The sequence below is a fragment of the Amphiura filiformis genome, chromosome 15 (assembly GCF_039555335.1).
Source record: "Amphiura filiformis chromosome 15, Afil_fr2py, whole genome shotgun sequence".
Lineage (NCBI taxonomy): Eukaryota > Metazoa > Echinodermata > Ophiuroidea > Amphilepidida > Amphiuridae > Amphiura > Amphiura filiformis.
The window spans coordinates 58,307,833-58,327,941 of NC_092642.1; the positions used below are offsets into that span (position 1 = coordinate 58,307,833).

General features: G+C 37.3%; 1 protein-coding gene across 1 annotated transcript; it reads left to right on the top strand.

Moving 5' to 3' along the window:
- The first annotated feature begins 2,792 nt into the window (after positions 1 to 2,792).
- On the top strand, positions 2,793 to 11,810 carry LOC140171887 (myeloid-derived growth factor-like). Its single transcript, XM_072195230.1, has 5 exons — positions 2,793 to 3,016; positions 4,975 to 5,025; positions 5,892 to 6,030; positions 6,872 to 6,932; positions 7,880 to 11,810. Exons 3-5 carry the CDS (start codon positions 5,920 to 5,922, stop codon positions 7,984 to 7,986), a joined length of 279 nt encoding a protein of 92 aa, XP_072051331.1. The 5' UTR covers positions 2,793 to 3,016; positions 4,975 to 5,025; positions 5,892 to 5,919; the 3' UTR covers positions 7,987 to 11,810.
- Positions 11,811 to 20,109: the final 8,299 nt, after the last annotated feature.

Here is a 20,109-nt window from a genome sequence, read left to right on the forward strand (position 1 = left end):
CATTGTTGAAGCTATTTATCATACATGTACAAAACATTCTAGAGAAAGAATGAGGCCATATACTGTTTAAATATCTTTTGTTGATTTCGAATGATAATGTCAAGTCGTAAATTTTAAGGTCACATTCCTAAAACCAAAACAAAACATTGCGACGCAGATATTTCCCGACTTACGCAATTTCATCATCACATCAGTGTCTTTATTATTTGTTTGAAACCTTTCCCAAACGTTCGTGCTCTTTATGCATAAAACGGCTAATCTATCTTTACAAAACGCGTCTTTTTTTAGTAAACAAAAGGCTAAAGATGGCATTATGAGATTTATCATTTATCATTACACTCCTCCACTCAACTGCCACCGTGGACGAGCGCAAAGCGCCTACGCGCAATCAAAGGAACTTCGGAATCGCTGGTTCGAATCCCAACGAAGCCTGTGGAACCTTTTTTTCCTTCAAAATTCATGATTGCATTCCGAAATGAGTCACTTGTCGGTAAATCATGTATCGTATCCTTAATAACAGAAAAAGCCATGCAGAAAAGAATGAGCCAACCCAAGCGCAGCCTAACAATCCACATGCACAAGACTATGAACCAATGAAACTTGGCGTAGCTCGTGAGTCTATGGGGGCAGGGCTGGGGTATGATGGGGGCAGCCCCTTTTGCCAATTTGAACAACTTCACCAAAAATATTTGAAATTTGGGCGAAAATCTGGCCTTTTTATGATTTTTTGAAAATTAATAATTTTTTGACCATTTTTGGTGCAAATTTCTCAAAGAATAAAAATAAAATATCGTTTCCTAGATACTTTTATCTAGTTTTTAAAAATTAATAAAAAAAAAAAAATTGGCCCAAGAATTTTTTGTTTATACGTTTAACTAAAAAGGAGTGGGCCAAAAACCCGTTTGAGGGGATGTTGGGCCAAAAATGAGCCGTTTGGCCCAAATTTTACCTCACAGATGAATTTATCAAGTCTTTGCCATTCTAAATAATGTATACTTTTACTATATACTTTAGACCAACAATTTAACAGTTATGTTAAGGGATCTGGAATGAGCGTTTTGAGCGTTTCGACAGTATATTTTGTGGGACATGAGAGCACATCAGACATATCGAATTGCATTCTGAATACGAAGAATGTCTTTCTGATATCAAATAATTTTCATTTTTTGAAATTAACGATATAATACAAATTTTATGACAAATGATTAAAATTTGATATTTTTCACATTTTTGATATAACAGTCCTCGAAGTAAATTTTATAAATCTAATGATATTCTTAAAGTGTATGTAGCTGGGAGGAAAAGCCGACGATCAATTGAACATTTTGACCTTTCATATTGAAAATATGGATTTTTTCCCCAAAAGACCTATTTTTTTGGTGTTTGGGGGAAAAAATCCATATTTTCAATACGAAAGATCAACCTTCTCAATTGATCGTCGGCTTTTCATCCCACCTACACACACTTTAAGTAACCTATAAATCATCAGATTTATAAAGTTTACTTCGAGTACTGTTAAATATCAAAAATATCAATTTTTAATCATTTGCCATAAAATGTGTCATCCTAATTCCTAAACCCATGATTGTAATAGTTTAATGTTTGAGGTTTGCATTTGACATTCGTTGTTAACGTTATTCAATGCAATTGTAGAGCTAATTATGTTGAAAAAGAAACAAAATCCGTAAAATCTTATGATAAGCCCGTTATATTTTGTTTAAAATACAAAATTAATGGACTCATAAAAAACGCCACATAAACCGAGATCTTTGTATTACTTAAACCAGTTTATACCCAACACCCAACTGGGCCACTAGCAACAAAATAAACAAATTATAAACAAGTATAACAAAATAAACAAATACATTTTGTGACATAGGCATATAGATATAGGCCTAGAACATTAATACATTAATAAATTTTTTACTTTGGGCCTTATACAAAATGACAAACAAATCCCTATATGAACAATTCACAATTTATACTTTATTATTGGATATGACTAATGCGCATACATGTACATTAATATTTATAAGTCACCTTGAACAACTTATAGTTCTTATGATCTATTTCAACAATCATGCTATAAGTGGTAGTCTTGTACTAGGCCTACCATGTTTAGGTTTATCATATCTTTTCAGTATTAACTAAAAAAATCAATAAATAACACCTGTTCATACCCTTCTCTATTCTTGTCTCCTTTCAATGCAGAAATAAATAACTCTGTTGGGAAACAACAATCCTGACGAATTGATTACGATACTAATTCTCAGTGAATAGAATAATTCTGCATTACCGCCCACCCCACCCGGGACCCCACCCCAAATATGTTACGGTATAGGCTACCACTGCCTAACAATACCACTGATAACCTAAGCTTTATTTTTTATTTGAAACCAATCCTCTTGGTTTAAAGAAGACAGTCACTTCTGACTTTTCCAATCGTGACATTTCAGCACATCACATCAAAAGAACTATCAAAGTTCCCATCGAGCGCCCATTCCTTTTTTAAAGGAATTTTTATTACCAAAATACACAATGTTATTGTCAGGGTTGCCATACTCGTAAATTGGTAACTGAATTGGGCGACTTCGAACTGTTATCCCGGGACAGAGAAATATAGTATTTATAAAAAAATATTAGGATAAGATCGATAAAACACAGTATAAGCAAAAAATATACCTAAAATACCCTTTAAAATCAATTTCGCGTTGGCGATTTTTGTGTGTGTTAATTTGTGATTGTGAGCCTTTGCAAGATCAGATCAACGCACGCGATAGGGCCTGACATGTTTTGGAAACACTGTTGAACTTGGTCGACGTGTACAAAATCCAGCAAAATGGTATCGTATGCTGCAAAGCGGATTTCACGATTATTTGTGGCAATGATTAAAGCTGGGGTTATTTATTTGCTACTAACAAGTAGCTTATGTACACTTATTGCAGCAGAATCAATCTTTGAAGAATCTTTCGATGTCAAACCCGGTGGAAAGGTCACAACAGTGGAACGAAGAATAGTAAGCCTGTCGAATTCGACAACCATGGCAATAATCATGATGCGTGTGTACTAAAAATACAGATTTACATTTACTATCTTACATTATCTTGCTGTATTTCAGCTAGAGCGCCATAGGTAGAAACCCCGTTTTTTCTGAGAAGTCTAATGCATTCTCAATCTTGGATAATTGTGTAATGCAGTTGACAAACTTGTGAGTCTTGATTGTAAATTCGGCCCGGGGGTGCCACTCATATACCATTGCATGTTGTCATCACTGACCAGACACTTTTATTTTTCACCCAAAACACTGACATGCCCAAGGGCTGAAAGGTAACCCTTACCACTGACCTGCTATGAAAAAAGGATACCCAAATCACTGACCACAGCCATGGTGCAAACAAAGGTACCCATATCACTGACCTTACATGTCCCAATGACCCTTTTCACTGACGAAGGTAGAAAGCAATATTTACCTAGTGTATTTCCAATCCCTTTACATACAATTTCTGTTATAATATGAAATAGCCTGGAATATCATCCTTAACACAAAATTGTGGTCATACACAACAAACAAGCTGCAATCATTTCATTGGTATCCAATTAGTACAAGTACATGGACTGGTGTGTTTTTGAATGGTACACAACCCGCGGCACACAATCGGAAGTAGAAACCCGGGAGTAGAAAGCAAGAAACATCAGCAAAAGCGATGAAAAACGTGATTGCATTTTCTTAATAAGCGTAGCTATTTACCTTTAATTTCAGTGCTGAATCCGGGCGAATCCATGATCCGCGCTAAGCTCTGAAATCTGAAATATAAAGCACTTTTTTCCCCGTTTAACTTCGTTTTTGCGCGGGTGACAAACAGCGATGGCAAATGTCACTTCACGATTTCCAAAAGGCATGGTTCCTGTCATATCTGGTTCAGCAGTCAAGCGTATGTCGTAATCCATTCCGATTACACAGTATCTGTACCTTGTACAAAATTAAGTAGTCTCTCGCCCGTCTCTACGCAGCCCGCTTCGGCAGCATGCACAAACATCACCGAGTTTTAATCATGGTACAAGACCGGGCACAAGACTAATATATTACACTTACAGGCCCGGGAGTAAGAAGTTGTTTACAATCAGGAGCCAAAACAGCGGCTGACGTCAAATGCTGGACTTTGATTTTTCATGAACCCAAAAGCGCCGACATATCTATTGTAAAAAGGTACCCTTTTTTCCAGAAAACACCAAAATTGAGACCCTTTTCGCATCCAGCGGGACGTGGCCTATGCTTAAAAAGATACCCTTTTACCGCGAAATTTTGGTCGGTGATGACTTCATTGACGGTTCAACTGGCACCCCCGGGAAATTCGGTGAGAGCAAAAATATTAAAAAATATGGGGTCATTGCATGATTGGGTGAGAGAATGACCTTTTTATTAAATGGAATCTTTGGGTGAGAACCGAAAAAGCGCCACAGAAACCTCGAAAATCGAATTTCTAGTTCTAAATGGCTTCAAATTTCTTTGTAAGGGTCTTTGACTTTGGGTGAACAGCCCTACATACGCGTCACCTCCAAAGTGGGAGTGCCCCCCCCCCCCCTGGGCGTGATGGCAATTGCCCCTGCTGAGTTCCTCCGGGACTTTAAACAGACAGACAGACAGATGGTGAAAACTAAAATTTGTATCTATTTTTTGTGCAAATGAACATGTTAAACAATCTATTGGTAGAGTTTAAACCTATACACACAACTAAAATTGTTCACTTACGTGAGCTTTCGACACGACGACTCTGTGTCTTTTTCAAACTGATGGTGATTGAGTTATTGATCTGGGATGTCACATGACGAGCTGACGATGTCATGTGACAGAACAGGTTCATAGGTAGCTGTTAAACAATCGATGTGCATGCTTTATGCAGAGAAGAAGTAAGTACATTGAACATACATCATCTAGGAGATATTAAAGTTGTTTTTCTCTCTTTCTCTCCTCAGCGTAATGTAGTGTGCAGCTTTACCTATGCAGTGCAAGGAGGGACAGATGAGGTATATTTGTTGTTTTTTTGTTTAAAATTCATTTGTTTCTGTATGATTTTCAGTAGATTTAGTGATAAAATTCTGATTTTTACACGTTTGTAATGTACCATAGGCCTACTTAAATTAACAAACATACCCTACAAGAGGGATAACGCAAGCTCAAAAGGGGTCCAATGAGAATTTTAAGGGGTCCGAAGTTCTGAACTTTGAAAATGATCAAATGCAGATTTAGAGTTCACAAAATAACTTGCCTACACAATATGTCGGTTCAAAACTTCTTTATTGTATTAACAATATGGTTTTCAGTCCCGTATTTAACAGGTTATTTTCATGATTTTGGAATGCTCTATTGGCTAGATTTCTTATTTTTTCTGTGTCATAATTGGTTCCTTTTTGGTATTGACAATGACAAAATTTTATTATGAGCAGAGCAACTTGGCAAAGGATTTACATAATTTATGCTTCTGTGCATCGTAAAATCCTGCTCCTGTTGGTCAATTTCCACTTGTAATTTAAGGGGTCCAAACCGTCCAAAAACAAAGACTTCTTACAGGGGGGAACACCAGCACGGGGGTGGGGGGTGGGGAGGGGGTAGCTGCTCCCTTTGCCCCCTAGCTATGCTACGTACTGCCTTGGCAATAAGTAATTAGTTCGAGGCTAAATCTAAAACCAGTAGGCCTGTATAGCTTTGTATGTAGGCCTACAGTATGAAGACCTGGAATGTTTAGACTTGTTCCAAGTCTTCAGGCATCATAGTATATGGAATGTATTCTATCACCATCATTGTAACCATGTATCAAGCTTGCATGCCAATTTTAATTGTTATGAATACAAGAATTGTAATTATTACTCAGTCATGTTGTATATTGATGTAGGAATGGCAGTTCAGCTTGAAAAGTTCTGATGACCACACTTTCACTTGTGCGTGTACAGACCAGGCGGGAGTCATACCTGTTTTTTCTACAATTTGAATTGGCCTTGACAGGAGCTCAGTTAGAAGATGTAGAATTATATGTGAGTAAAATAGGTTCCATGCAGGACCACAAAAAAATAGCAAATTCCACAAAAAAATGGCAAATTGCACAGAGCAAAATAGCTGATTTTGCATGAGATTGCGGGAAAAGTAGTCAATTGCATGGAAAACAAATATGACTGTGATGCCTTGTGGTCATAAAAATATGTTGTACTTAGTTACGGCTTACCCGTAAAAAAATTGCTATACATCATGCGAGGCACAGCTTTCTTGGTCTCAGTAGAAACAAGTAGTTGTGGTGTCGTATCCAATAAATAGTGGGTAAAAAATATCAAGTATTGCTGTGCATTCAGTATAAACATACGCTATGAACCCTACTCCTCCAGGGTCTTGTCTCCTTGTAGGGGGAAAACTTTACACTATGGATCAAAATATTTTCAAGTTATTAACAAGTGGTAGAGACATGTAGATGTACATATTGCCCTTCTAAAATATGGGAACCTGGACGCTTCACTGTGTGTTAGCTTGGCTAGAAAGGCCTACAATCAAGCGGCTGGTGAAAACAACATGATGAACAGGGTTATAGCTAGGCAAATTTTAGTGCCGGGTGAAATTTATATGAAATGGTAAAAAAATTGAAATTTTGATAAGAATTGCTCATTTTTATACTGATTGTTCATTGATTTTGAAACATTTGAGACTGGAGTGCCGGGTATTTGGGCTCAAAATTAAATTGAGTGCCGGGTGGAAATTAAAAGTGCCGGGCGGGTCCGCCCACTGCCGCCCAGCGTAGCTACAACCCTGATGATGAAACCAGACCATCCTCCTTTAAAATAACTAAGTAAATATTTTCATATTTTTGCATTTTTTAAATTTTTATAGGGTCCTGGAGGTGCCACATTACAATCAGAAGAATATGTTGTAGATAAAGAGAAACATGCAGGTAAGTTATCATTCACACCACCCAAATAAGGCCAATTTGGACTAAAAAATACCTTTTTAGCCAAAAATAGTAAAAAGCCTTATTTTTGGCTTTATTTGGTCAATAGTTAAAACAAAAGGCCAATACCCTAAAAAAGTAAAAAACTATTCCTAGAATTTTCTCAAATTCAGAGATGCCAACCCTCCCTAATTCTCAGGGAGGCTCCGTGAAAAGTAATGAATTTTGCGTACATTCCTACAATCTTACTTACAAACAAATGTGATTCAGGCAGGTTTTGTACGCATTACCTCCCTGATTTCTGTGTGAAACGTACCTGATTTGCTGAACTGCAAATTGGAACTTTTTACCCAAACTTGTGTTTATATTTAGACTCCTTGACAAAAAGCAGTCTTTGAGTTTGAAGGGGTGTAATACTCACGGAGGGTTCACCTTCAGTTGCCCATCCCAAATGCTCACCTTATAAAATCTGCCAGACTCTTAACAGCTATAGTGTTATACACCTGACAGCTTGCCGTAACATTTTAAGGAGTGTGATTTATTGCAATTGCATGCCTGGTATTTTAAAAACTCGAAGCCTGGCACAGTCTCTTTTGAGGTAGAAAATATTGTGTTATGATCAGACCACCCTCCCATAATGATCAGTACACCCTGCTAATTGTATACTGCGCCAAAAAAGTAACTGTTGGAAAAATAATTTTAAAACTAAATAAATCTAATACAGGAACTTACTTTTTGCAACTTGGAAACGTTGCCTCTGGAACCACCAGACTTCATCAGGCAACTGACCTGCCTAACATACCAGACCAAAGGCTCAGTTGACTGATGAAGTCTGGTCTGGTGGTTCCAGACGTAAAGTTGCAAAAAGTAAGTTCTGGTATTAGATTTATGTCCAAAATTCTGCATATGAAAACTCATCTCAAGGTCCATTTTTCTACTTCTTCTTACAGTTACTCATGCAGAAGGCATATTTAAGTCACAACTATCCAGGATTGTATTGCTAGGGAAACAGCATAAGAAGAGAAAACATCATCAGAAACATAAGAAAGAGCTCTAACATTGTAGGTTTGATATTCCTGGGACAAATATACTAACAGGATGAGAAACTTACACTGAGTCTGGTAAAATCACTGTATCAGTGGCAGCCAAATATGTCACTGACTGGAGTCAAATTCAGTGTTGGGTATAATTAGTATTTATAATTAGATATTTATACTTTTATTCAAATTAAACTATAATAGAACTTAAAAAGATAATATCATTTTTAGCTCTCCGAATGTATTGTGGGAAATATTCTCATCATTATTTTGGCACTTTTTTTCTAATCTACCTGATCAAGATCCAGTGATATTAAAAAATATACCATGTGAAAATCTGTGTTACGTTAAAGAAAATTTTGTTCTTCAATGAATGTTTCCACAAGGGCTAATTGGTTCTAAGTAACAAGACTCCTGATACAAATTCAAAAATAGTAATACAAGATAGCAGAGGTTTCTGAATCCTTTAGTATATTAGTCTCAACTTTTTTGTAGAATTTTAGTTTTATATTTTGTAATGCTAGGGGAGCTAAGAGCAGGTTAAGTAGGGGCTAAAGTCAAAACTGCCAACACTTGTGTCTCTTACATCATAAAATGAGTAACATGTGATGCGATCAAGCAAAATAAGTCGGAACTTGGAAATATTGAATTTTCAGTTTCTTATAGGATAGTAAAAAGCATTTACAAAGCTGCATTTTGCAGAAAACCCCATTGAAATTGAACAACCAGTTCCAAAGATATGAGCAATTAAAGAGTTTCCAAAACAAGAGGAAACAAAAGGAAATATTTCCTTTGTTTGGTTATATCTCAAAATCAATATTTCCGAGTTCTGACTGATTTTGCTTGATCACATCACACATTATTACAGGTAGAAGGAAGAATTTTAACTCAATCATATTTAGCAACTGCAGAGCAGGCCAGGGGTAGCGCTAGGTTTTCAAACAAATTTCAAATTTTGTGAAATTATGGATCCAATACAATAGAAATAAAGGGTTCAAATGACCCTTTAGCAACCTCTACATTGTAATTTTGTGCGCCAAAGGCTAAAAGAATGCGCCCATGACCCCATGGCTCAAGTTAGCGCTACCCCTGGAACAGGCGATTACAAGCTTGAGTCAGGCACCGCAATCCATAGCTGAGGAGGCAGTAGCATCTGGTTATAAATCGTTGTTGGTATCCCCAACAGCTTCAGATAGCTTGTCCTTTGTTACCCTGATCTCCTTTTGCCATGTGATGGAACGTAAACACCATATGTGACTGTACAGCATGAATGAGCCGTAAATTCCCTAAATTGTATTCTGAGTTACAGTGTAAAATGTGTATGAAGGTCATATTCATCGGTAACTTAAGCTGGTAGCGACATCTTTCTCATTTTGATAGTCAAACACCAATCAATAATCCTATTGTTGAAGTGGATAATAAGCTTCTACCTTAAATGGCTATAGAATATTTAATAGCGCTGGTCTTTGTTTGTTTTGGTTAAATCCTGTTCAAGTGGTGGGTTATCAGGCAAAGTATTTTGTTTAAGTTTGTATAACCAACAATTAACAATGAGAGAACTTTCTTAAACCTCGTTGACTTGGGAATGATTTGAAATGACCGCTAATTAGGACTGTTAGATATTTATTGCCAGCAATGTGGAAAAAGAGTCACACATAGAAACGAAAGAAGCTACCATTTTGTTGAAGGAGCAAAGTTTAACAAACCATAACCTTGCTTCTGGATATCGTTTGAAGTCAAATGATATACCATTTTAAAGCTTATGATGTATAATTTCTAAACACGAAATAAAACAAAATTGACCGGGGAGGAATTTACGGCTCATTCGCCGTGTCGGTTCACATATCTTCTACAGGGCTCCTCTACTGGCATCCTCAGGATGTGTCCTTACTAGGATGATTGGAGGGAGGCTGGGTGTCAGTTACAGTCAAGGCAATTGATGTTGAGCATAATCCTGTACCATGTGGTAAATACATTTATCTTACATAAAACAAGGACTTTTACACAGGTGGTGTTGAAAAGCGTAATTTTGGTTACGATGGAGATTAATGGACTTCTCTAAAAGAGCATTAACTAGGATGTAAAGAATTTTTTGATTCAAATCTAATACTGATATCATCCAATTTCAACAGGCGAATGACCCTGTCATGTGATAGCTAGACATATGTGATGCGATCAAGCAAAATCAGTCGGAACTTGGAAATATTGATTTTGAGATATAGCCAAACAAAGGCAATATTTCCTTTTGTTTCCTATTGTTTTGGAAGCGCTTTAATTGCTCATATCTTTGGAACTGGTTGTTCAATTTCAATGGGGGTTTCTGCAAAATCCAGCTTTGTAAATCTTTTTTACTATCCTATAAGAAACTGAAAATTTATTATTGCCGAGTTCCGACTGATTTTGCTTGATCGCATCACATATGGCTGGTCAAGTGAGACATTTTTCTCAGCCTGGTACCATGTATAAGATTAAAAAAGGGAGAAAAATCTTGAGTAATTTTTTGCTCAACATTCCACATATCCCCAGATGGTTTGCTAGCATGATGCCTCCCCTGAGATAAACGAAACTAATTCCTGGTGTATTTTAAGTAAGAAGTATACATGAAGCTGGTATCTTGTGAGTTCTAAGAGTAAGGAGCATGCTTAAGAGAAGTTGGAACTATTTGTGAAGGATTTATGCATGTAGATTGCAGAATGTAAATGACTGTTTTGTTAATATCAAGGTCACAAGTGGGATTCCACCTGCTACCTGCCAGTAGGCAACTCGGCTGCCGGAGCACAACTTACTAGCATCCAATTTGCTTTTGAACCAGGGGTATTTCAGCTTCTAGGTGGAAAGAAACTCTTTTATTTTCAATTCATGATAATGTCGCATTATATTTTCAAATTTTTTGCAGTGTTGTTTTCATTACAAACGAGTATCTGAAGATATACCATCTTTTACAACTGGATTTGATATAATGAACCTTCAATACCATTTTAACAACAATCCAGATGAACTTGTTCAAAGAAAAGAGTATCTGAAGAGTTACTTGCTTGACCTAACCTCATGGCCACTACTGCCTTTCTTAAAATGCTCCTGATTGGTTAATTACATAATATGCTCATCTGAGTAACCAATCAAAATATAGCTTTTATCTCTCTGTAATTTTAATCTTCTCACTAATTCTTACCATATCTGTGATTGGCTCAATATGTGATATAGGCCTTTTTGTAACCAACCAAATTAGTTCATAGAGGTGGATAATTCAGCCAGTAGTGCCCATGTGGTTAAATAATGAAATCATGTACATGTAAAAAAAGTAGCAAGAAATATTTCATGTGATGAAACTTGTATAGATTGTATAATTTTGAAGGATTTTTGTCAACATTTTGTAATTAGTTAAACATATAAATGTGGCTCCAAATGGTTTATGGAGATAAATATTGTAACTTTTATTTGAAATTAATTGTTAAACATTCTTGCAAGTGTAACTATACTAAGTTTGTACGTTTCAAATGTACAATGTACATGTATATCACCATTTTCTATTTGACTTAACTTAATTTGATGTATACCGTATTGTTTGTAATAAACGCTCCCCCCTCTAATAAACGCCCCCTCCAATTTTCCTGTGAAAAATGGACAAAAATGCAAACATTTCCATGCCATATCGTGTAGGTAAGCTTAAAATTTGGATCAGTCATGTCAGTCACGATCGTAAAATTGAACGGACAAACCCTATTATGACTCAACTCCCATCCATTTCATTGCCTAATTATGGTAGAATTTCACTAATTCCATGCACTTACAGGTGTAATTTTGTTGTATTTCCCACGAAAATATCATTTTCCGTGTGCGCCGCCATCATACGTATAATGTAATTCCCTCCTTTTAATAGGAGCACCTTGGAAATAGAACACAATTTTAAGTTTTTTCACAGACAATTCACTTCCAATAAACGCCCCTTTTGGAAAAATGCAACGCCCAGGCGTTTATTACAAATAATACTGGTACTAATATTTTTTTGGCCTGATTGAGAGATTTATGTTGAATCTGCTAATTTTGTATAAGTGACCAGTCACTATTTATGCCAAATTAAAAAAAAATCGATGAAAAATTCCTCATTACCCTTATTTTATGAAATTCTGCATTTAAAATGTCACGTTCCCCCCTTTCCTGCCAATATTTTTTTGCTCACAAGCAAAATTCACATTCCCCCTTAAATCTCCATCCCACCAGTGTAAATAATAACCACTCCCTAACTTGAAAATAAAATAGCTTTTATTAATTAAAGATGGTAAAATTGATGGGAAAAAAAGTTAATATTTTGGGTTTTTTTCATGGGTAGAACATTGGTATGATCAATATAACTTACAATGTACTGTTATTCTTTTTAATATATGTGATGTGATCAAGCAAAATCAGTCGGAAGTCGGATATAATATTTTCAGATATGTGACCCCTCGGCACAACTGAGCCCGGATGTCGCCAGTGCCACTATAGCTCTTGATCAGAGCCCTCGCAGTACCTTAGAAGATCCAGTGATCCCCAAGTAAAATAAACCCAAGCAAGTGACTGGTATTTTTAAAGAAAATGTATATGATCCCTGCCTGGTTTAGACCATTCTGTAAAAAATTAATACCACTCCCAGCAGTACATGTACATGGTACAGAGTTTGCCGAAGGCAAGCTTCACTATTGGCAAGCTACATAAGTCACCAACAAGTATATGGCCACTATGCAGTAAAGACTATGATCACTGTCTCCCTAAGATATTGGTCTACAAACCCACCAACCGCGAAAGCCCACTCACCGAGCCGCCAGCCTTTACTATTAGTGTCAGAGGGCATATGGCATGGTTTTTCATTTTTTCTTTCAATTGGATGGAAAATAGGTTGGCTTTGGAGCAAAGCTATGCCACTATTGAGATATGCTCCATCAAACTTAACAATAAACAATAGGAAACAAGGGTTTTATTGACTGTTTTATTGATTTTTCACTACTTAAATGTCAAGTACTATAGACATGATATACATCATTTTAAAGCTAATTTCAAGCAGAATATTTTGGTTGAATATCTCAAAAATGATGATTGGCGACTTCAGGGCTCAGTTGTGCCGAGGGGTCACATATAGCCAAACATAGAAAATAATTTTGTTGCATATAGTTGGGAAACACTTCCAACTGTTCATATCCTTGGAACTAAATGTTCAATTTCAATAGGGTTTTCTGCAAATGTAGCTTTACCAATTCTTAATACTAATTGAAAATTGAATATCCCTTATTTCAGACTGATCTTGCTTGATCACACCACATAATTATGTCATGGTGTTGTCTTGTGTTTATTCAGTAGATTAAAAAATGTATGAAATACATTCTATATTGTTTATTTATTTGAAATTTACATTCCACTTTATAATCAGTTGTTAATGAATGGTGGCTGTGATAAACTTGACCATATGTGCCTCAGGGCCAAATGTAATAAAAAAAAATATACATTGTAATTTGTAACATTGATCTATGGCATGGTTGTTATTTGTCTCAGTGTATACCCTGTTGTTTATATTAAACGCCCTTGCGGCGTTGCATTTTTCAAAACGGACGTTTTTTGGAATTATCAGTGAAAATACCTTAAAAATCAGCTGGGAACTTAAGAAGAATCACCTACTTCCGGGTTCAAATTCATCAGCAGTTGATAGCATACCAATTATGTCATCCACACCCTTATCAGCAGTAGATAGCATACCAGGTATGTCATCCACATCCTCATCAGCTTTAGATAGCATACCAAGTATGTCATCCACACCCTTATCAGCAGTAGATAGCATACCAAGTATGTCATCCACACCCTCATCAGCAGTAAATAACATACCAAGTATGTCATCCACAACCTCATCAGCAGTAGATAGCATACCAAGTATGTCATCCACACCCTCATCAGCAGTAGATAGCATACCAGGTATGTCATCCATACCATCATCAGTAGTAGATCGCATACCGAATGTCATCCACACCCTCATTAGCAGTAGATAGCTTACCAAGTATGTCATCCACACCCTCATCAGCAGTAGATAGCATACCAAGTATGTCATCTACACCCTAATCAGTAGCAGGGCTGTCAACTCTCACGCATTGGCTGTGAGTCTCACGCATTGGGGCACTTTCTCACGGTCACACGCCAAGGTAGTATAATCTCACGCCTAGGTAGTAAATCTCACGCAAAATGAGTAAAATCTCACGCATCGTCATGAATAATTTGTTACCCCTACCCCCCCGCTTTTCACTGTCTCGAGCGCCGTGGCTCAAATAATCATGGTACAAAATGAACATTGGAGTCGGCAAATCCCGGTACGCCTCTGTCTCACGCCAAGCAATTCCAAAAAGTTGACAGCCCTGATCAGTAGTAGATAGCATTCCAAGTTTGTCATCCACACCCTCATCAGCAGCAGATAGCATATCAAGTATTTATACCCGCATGCGAAGCATGAACGGGTATATTGCCATTCTATGGTTTCTTCTCCTCTTCTCCTCCATCAAACACAACATTCTGTCAAGGCTAGCGCTAAAACTACAAGGGCCACAGGGCCCATATGTGGTACACTTATGGGCCCTACCCATCAGATTTATCCTTTGCCCATCTTGGCCCCAGAGGTCAAAGGTCACGGGCCCCAGGGGCCCAAATGTAAAAATACAAAGCATGCCGTTTCTCATCAAATGAAGCAGCCTCATGGCCCTGAGTTGGTACACTGATAGCCCCAGGGGTACTCTATATATACAAGTATACATGAGCCCCATATGTCATATATTATGGGCCCAAGGGCCCCAAATGTTAAAAAAAGGGGCAACAGATTGACAAGGCTAGTGCTAAAACTATAAGGGCCCCAGGGCCCATATGTGATACACTTATGGGCCCTACCCCGTAGATTTATCCTTTGCACATCTTGGTCCAGAGGTCAAAGGTCACGGGCCCCAGGGGCCCAAATGTAAAAATACAAAGCATGCTGTTTCTCATCAAATGAAGCAGCCTCAGGGCCCTGAGTTGGTACACTGATAGCTCCAGGGGTACTCTATATATACAAGTATACATGAGTCCCATATGTCATATATTATGGGCCCCAGGGCCCCAAATGTTAAAATAAGGGGCAACAGATTAACAAGGCCAGCTATAAAACTACAAGGGCACTAGGGCTCATATGTGGCACATGTATGGGCCCTAAGTTGTAATGTGTCTTCTGCCCATTTTGGCCCCAGATGTTTAAGACTAGGGGCCCCAGAGGCCCAAATGTTAAAACAAAGGGCCGGTCGTTTCTCAGCAAATAAAGTAGCTACAGGGTTTAGATTTGGTACACTAATAGGTCTTCAGCATTATATTGTTATACGTATATATGAACCCCATGTGTCACATAATATGGGCCCCAGGGCCCCAAACTCTAAAACATAGGGCCGGCCGTTACTCCGTAAAGAAAGCAGCTACAATGTCCAGCTTGAGTCTGCTGATAGCACTTGAGAATTATATTTCAACATATGCACATGAGCCCCATAAGTCAAATATTATGGGCCCGGGGCCCCAAATGTTAAAGCAAAGGCCCGGCCGTTTTCATGAAATAAACCTGCTTCAGAGCTCATAGTTTGTACACAGACTGCACCTGAGAATTATATTGTTTTATGTACATATCGTTATGAACACGGCAGAGTGCCGAATACGCAAAATTGCTGTTCTGTGTAAACGGCGTTTGAAAATCTTGGTACTATTCCATTGGTCCTTCTAAAAATTTAGAACATTCGTGAGCACTCATTTGAAATGTATATTATAGAAGTGAATGTACACGAATTATTGGCAATACTTGCATGTTCTGAAATAATCGATATATCCCTCAAAACGCGTTTTAACAGCTATTCGGCTTTATGCTGTATCCAAAATGTCTCTACCACTGCGCAGAGAGAGGTCGAATACGCATTCAACTACGTGTAAACCATAGCACGCATTCTTGATTCGGGGCTTTTGTGTAGAAATTACTGGTTGTCCTAAGATTATGTAGACTTAACTTGCTATATAAGTTATACATAGTCATCCCTGTAATATTTAGCAAAAACTCGAGGATTTTAAAGCAAAAATAACAATATTGGCCTATATTTTGCGTATGATTTTCCGGGATTTTCCAATTTCACCGGCGCGCACTCACATTATTAAACCACAGCAATATCTTGTGGGGAATATTTGTACTTATTTTGGTATCACTGGATAGAAGATATCTACAGCTATACGTTGGTATCAAATATATTAGTATAGGACATGTAATATAGAAAATTCGCTGTTTCCCGCTATACAATACTATAGATCAACATGATTTGTACAGCTAAGTATACGATTCGTCTCTCTGCCGAATTCATTTATCGCACTTACGCGCGATTCGTCCAAATCAAAATTTCAATAACTACGTCGGTGAGCAAGATTTACCATTAATTTTTGGTGGAAATAAAAGATAACCTGAAACATAATCATAAGCAAACAAAAACTCAATTTGGTCAAAATTCTCGATTCGTCACTCTGCCGGATTCATAACGATATGAGCCCCATATGTCACATAGTATGGGCCCAGGGCCCCAAACGCTAAAACATAGGGCCAGCCGTTACTCAGTAAATAAAGCAGCTACAGTGCCCAGCTTGAGTCTACTGATAGCACTTGAGAATTATACTTCAACATGTGTACAGCCTCATAAGTCAAATATTATGGGCCAGGGCCCCAAATGTTAAAAAAAGGGCCGTCCGTTTATCATCAAATAAAGCAGCTTCAGTGCTCGGAGTTTGTACACATATTGCACCTGCGAATTATATTGTTAATAACACCCACCCCACCCCATTCACAGACAATAGCGTAATTATAATAATATAGATGACAGAAACGTTAAGGCTGTACCAGTTAAATTACATACCCATTGGCTGTTCTATTTAATTTACATACTCCCTCTGAAATGGTCACAAAATAGGCTGTTCTATTTAATTTACATACTCCCTCTGAAATGACTGTTCCATATAATTTACATACTCCCTCTGGAATAGCTTTCCCCTAATCAAATTGCATATTGTGAATTTCAATAGCGTATTAGGCCTATAATAATTATAGATGATGATAATTGGAAATACCATGTGTGAAGCGTTAAGGCTGTTCCATTCAATTTACATACCTTTGGCTGTTCCATTTAATTTACATACTCCCTCTGAAATGATCCCAAAATAGCTGTTCTATTTAATTTACATAGGCCTACTCCCTCTGAAATGGCTGTTCGATTTAATTTACATACTCCCTCTGGAATAGCTTTCTCCTAATCAAATTGCATATTGTGAATTTCAATCTATCAAATTGCATAGCTTCACTGTGAATTAGAGAGACTGACAATAAGTCCTCAGCAAATAAGGACTGTAAGTTTGTGTAAACCGATAACATGCGGGTATAGCCGTATTTGTGTACAAATATATAGCCTTCTAGTTCGGATTTACAATTGCGAGGCGACACGAATTATGCTTACATTAAACTATAGATTCTCAATCTATGGCAAACCTATTCAAAACTTGTAATGTAATTAAGTTTTGGGCAAATAGAAGGTTGCCTTCCTATGCCGTGTGTCCTTGCAGTACTTACTTCGTATTTGTTGCTTGGTTTTTTTCGGGGGTGGGGGTCAAAGACGGCGAAAATGGTGGTGGTGGTGGTGGAGCAAGGGGCTTCGCGGTGGTCAGGACCCTCCCCCAATGTTTTAGGTGGGGGTCCGACTCCCTCTCTACATCTTCCTTTTTAGCACCAAAACACCAAGATTTGGGCCCACATGCTTGTGCGCACTGGCTCATAAAATAACAAGGAGAAGCTAGCAGAAATGTACCATGCTCAGTGTGCACCATGTGTATCCCTAGTTTGATAGCATGTAAGCTACGTCATTTTAAAGCAAAGGTGAACACTGATGGCGCTATTTATCTTAAATCGTGTCTTCATCTTTACAAGGGGTAGAAACTGGTATAAAGGCAACAAAGCATCAGAAAAAGTAACAAATAACAAGAAAATTGTCAAAGAACTTTGTATTATGAAATGTAAGGAATAATTTATATTATTTGGCTAAATTAAATTTAAATAGCCTGTATGTAAATATCGCTCTCACCTTGCACACTAATATACAATTTATAGAATAAAAATTACCACAAAAAGCAGAACAAGATGAATAAGTTGATAAATCAATGAAAATCTATGTTAAACATAGCTGGTAAATATGTATATTAGTTTGACAGCTGTTGGTATTATCCGGGTCTAGAATTGAACATTAATAAATGAAAAATAAATGATCATATCAAACAATCGTCTCGGAACACTGCTAACGTTAAAACTGTGCAAATATGAGTTGAATCATACAGAGAGAGAGAGAGAGAGTTTCGCTCTGCAATAATTTCAAAAGTAAACCGTATGAACTGATCAAACATAATTATATTTCAAATTGCATTAAATCAAATAACGTTGTTTGCATACTAAGGCAAAAACCAATTAAAGCCATATTATAACATTTGCTGAGGAAGACGCCCTCACTGAATTTTTAAAATTCCTTTTTTTACACGATTAAATTATACTTTATTAAACCAATATACCCTGCAAAAATCAAGACTCTAAGTGCTGTAGTTTTGTCAAAATCCGTGATTTTGAATTAAAGGCTGATTCAGCGCTTTATTATTACGATGGAATTATTAGTCGAACGCATACACGATGTTCATAACACACAGTACGTCACGGCGTGCGGGACGGTGATATACACAACAAAGGGTCGTACCACAACATGACTGAAGCAGTGGTACGTATTGGCGATACGTGCGCTGGTAGTAAATTCCAATTTTCTTTGCTTTGCCGTAATTGTTCGGCTCAAAAATAAAAGGGGATATATCTTACAGTAAAAGCTAACATTTTATGGCAAAGAAATGCTAATCTATTTTGTTTGAAAATGTTATAATATTGCTTTAAGGTACATTCGTGGTCGTATTACTCGTATAATAAAAATGATCATCATTATCGTGTATGAGTTTGGCAGAGTGTAGTCTGTGTTACAGACTGGGAAACACTGATTATACCCGCGATCGAGCTACCAACACGTGTAGGAGTATAGCATGGTAAAAGTTTAGCTGCTCTCGCCCTCGTTTCGAGCCCTCGGTGCGGACCAAATCAATATTATTTTAGAAATTCACTTCAAATTATTGGTATGCTAAAATTGGAAGAAATGAATGGATCGTTCCTGTAACCAACCAAGTGATATGGATGATCCACTCTGCAAATATTATTCCATTTTATCTGTTGCTTTTGGCAACATTCGTAATGTCTTTTAATGTGATCTTCTGCCCTGTAATTCAAAAGAATCTACCAGCAACATGAATTAACAAAGAAACGAATCGCTATTCAGTATTCTGCCCGTCTATGTCAAAGTAGCTCGGGAGGAGGTCCGCACCAAAAGAGCGCTCTAGAGGGGCATACTGCTGGTCGTTTGAAACTTTGTGTGAAGTAATTGAGCACCGTTTTGAATATGGGTCTTCTGTTGTCTGCATACGTCTTTTATTTGTGTAATGACCAGTTTTGTTGTTGGCATGTTGTAGAACAGAACCAGACATTATTATATCCAGAACACTGCAAAAAAGGAGACAATAAAAACGATAAATTAACTTTGAGTATGTTAGGCAAAAACAAAGGCTAATCTATCAAGGCAGCAGGCATAGGCATTATGTGTAAGCCATTCTAGAGCGTAGCTCTGCGCGTTGAGTACGCCAGTAACTGTTGTCGCTATAATCGAAGGTCCAAACCTGAAAAACGTTTTTGATTCCCATTGCACCACGCGTACAAACTAAGTATACTGCGCCAAGAAAGTATCCTTACACTTGGAAAAATAATCACAATTTCAAAACTGAACCATATTGGGGTAAATTTGTAATAGATGCACTATCTAATCCTGCACATTATGACACCACATTGAATCCAATGTGACCTCGAGAAGTAAAGTTACAAGCAATTGAATAGACGAAGGTCCAGTTTTAAAAGTGACAAATTGGCCTATACAAGGCGCAAAAAGATTCCAACAAGTGCAACAAAGAGACTACACAGTTTCTTCAATAAAGCCTTATTTAAAGCAGTATTTATTTCAGTT

Excerpts from the sequence above, each read along its gene's own strand:
- LOC140171887 (XM_072195230.1), top strand. The coding sequence starts at position 5,920 with ATGACCACACTTTCACTTGTGCGTGTACAGACCAGGCGGGAGTCATAC. Across the intron at positions 6,031-6,871 it reads TAGAAGATGTAGAATTATAT|GGTCCTGGAGGTGCCACATT; the intron begins GTGAGTAAAATA and ends AAATTTTTATAG. Across the intron at positions 6,933-7,879 it reads AGATAAAGAGAAACATGCAG|TTACTCATGCAGAAGGCATA; the intron begins GTAAGTTATCAT and ends TTCTTCTTACAG.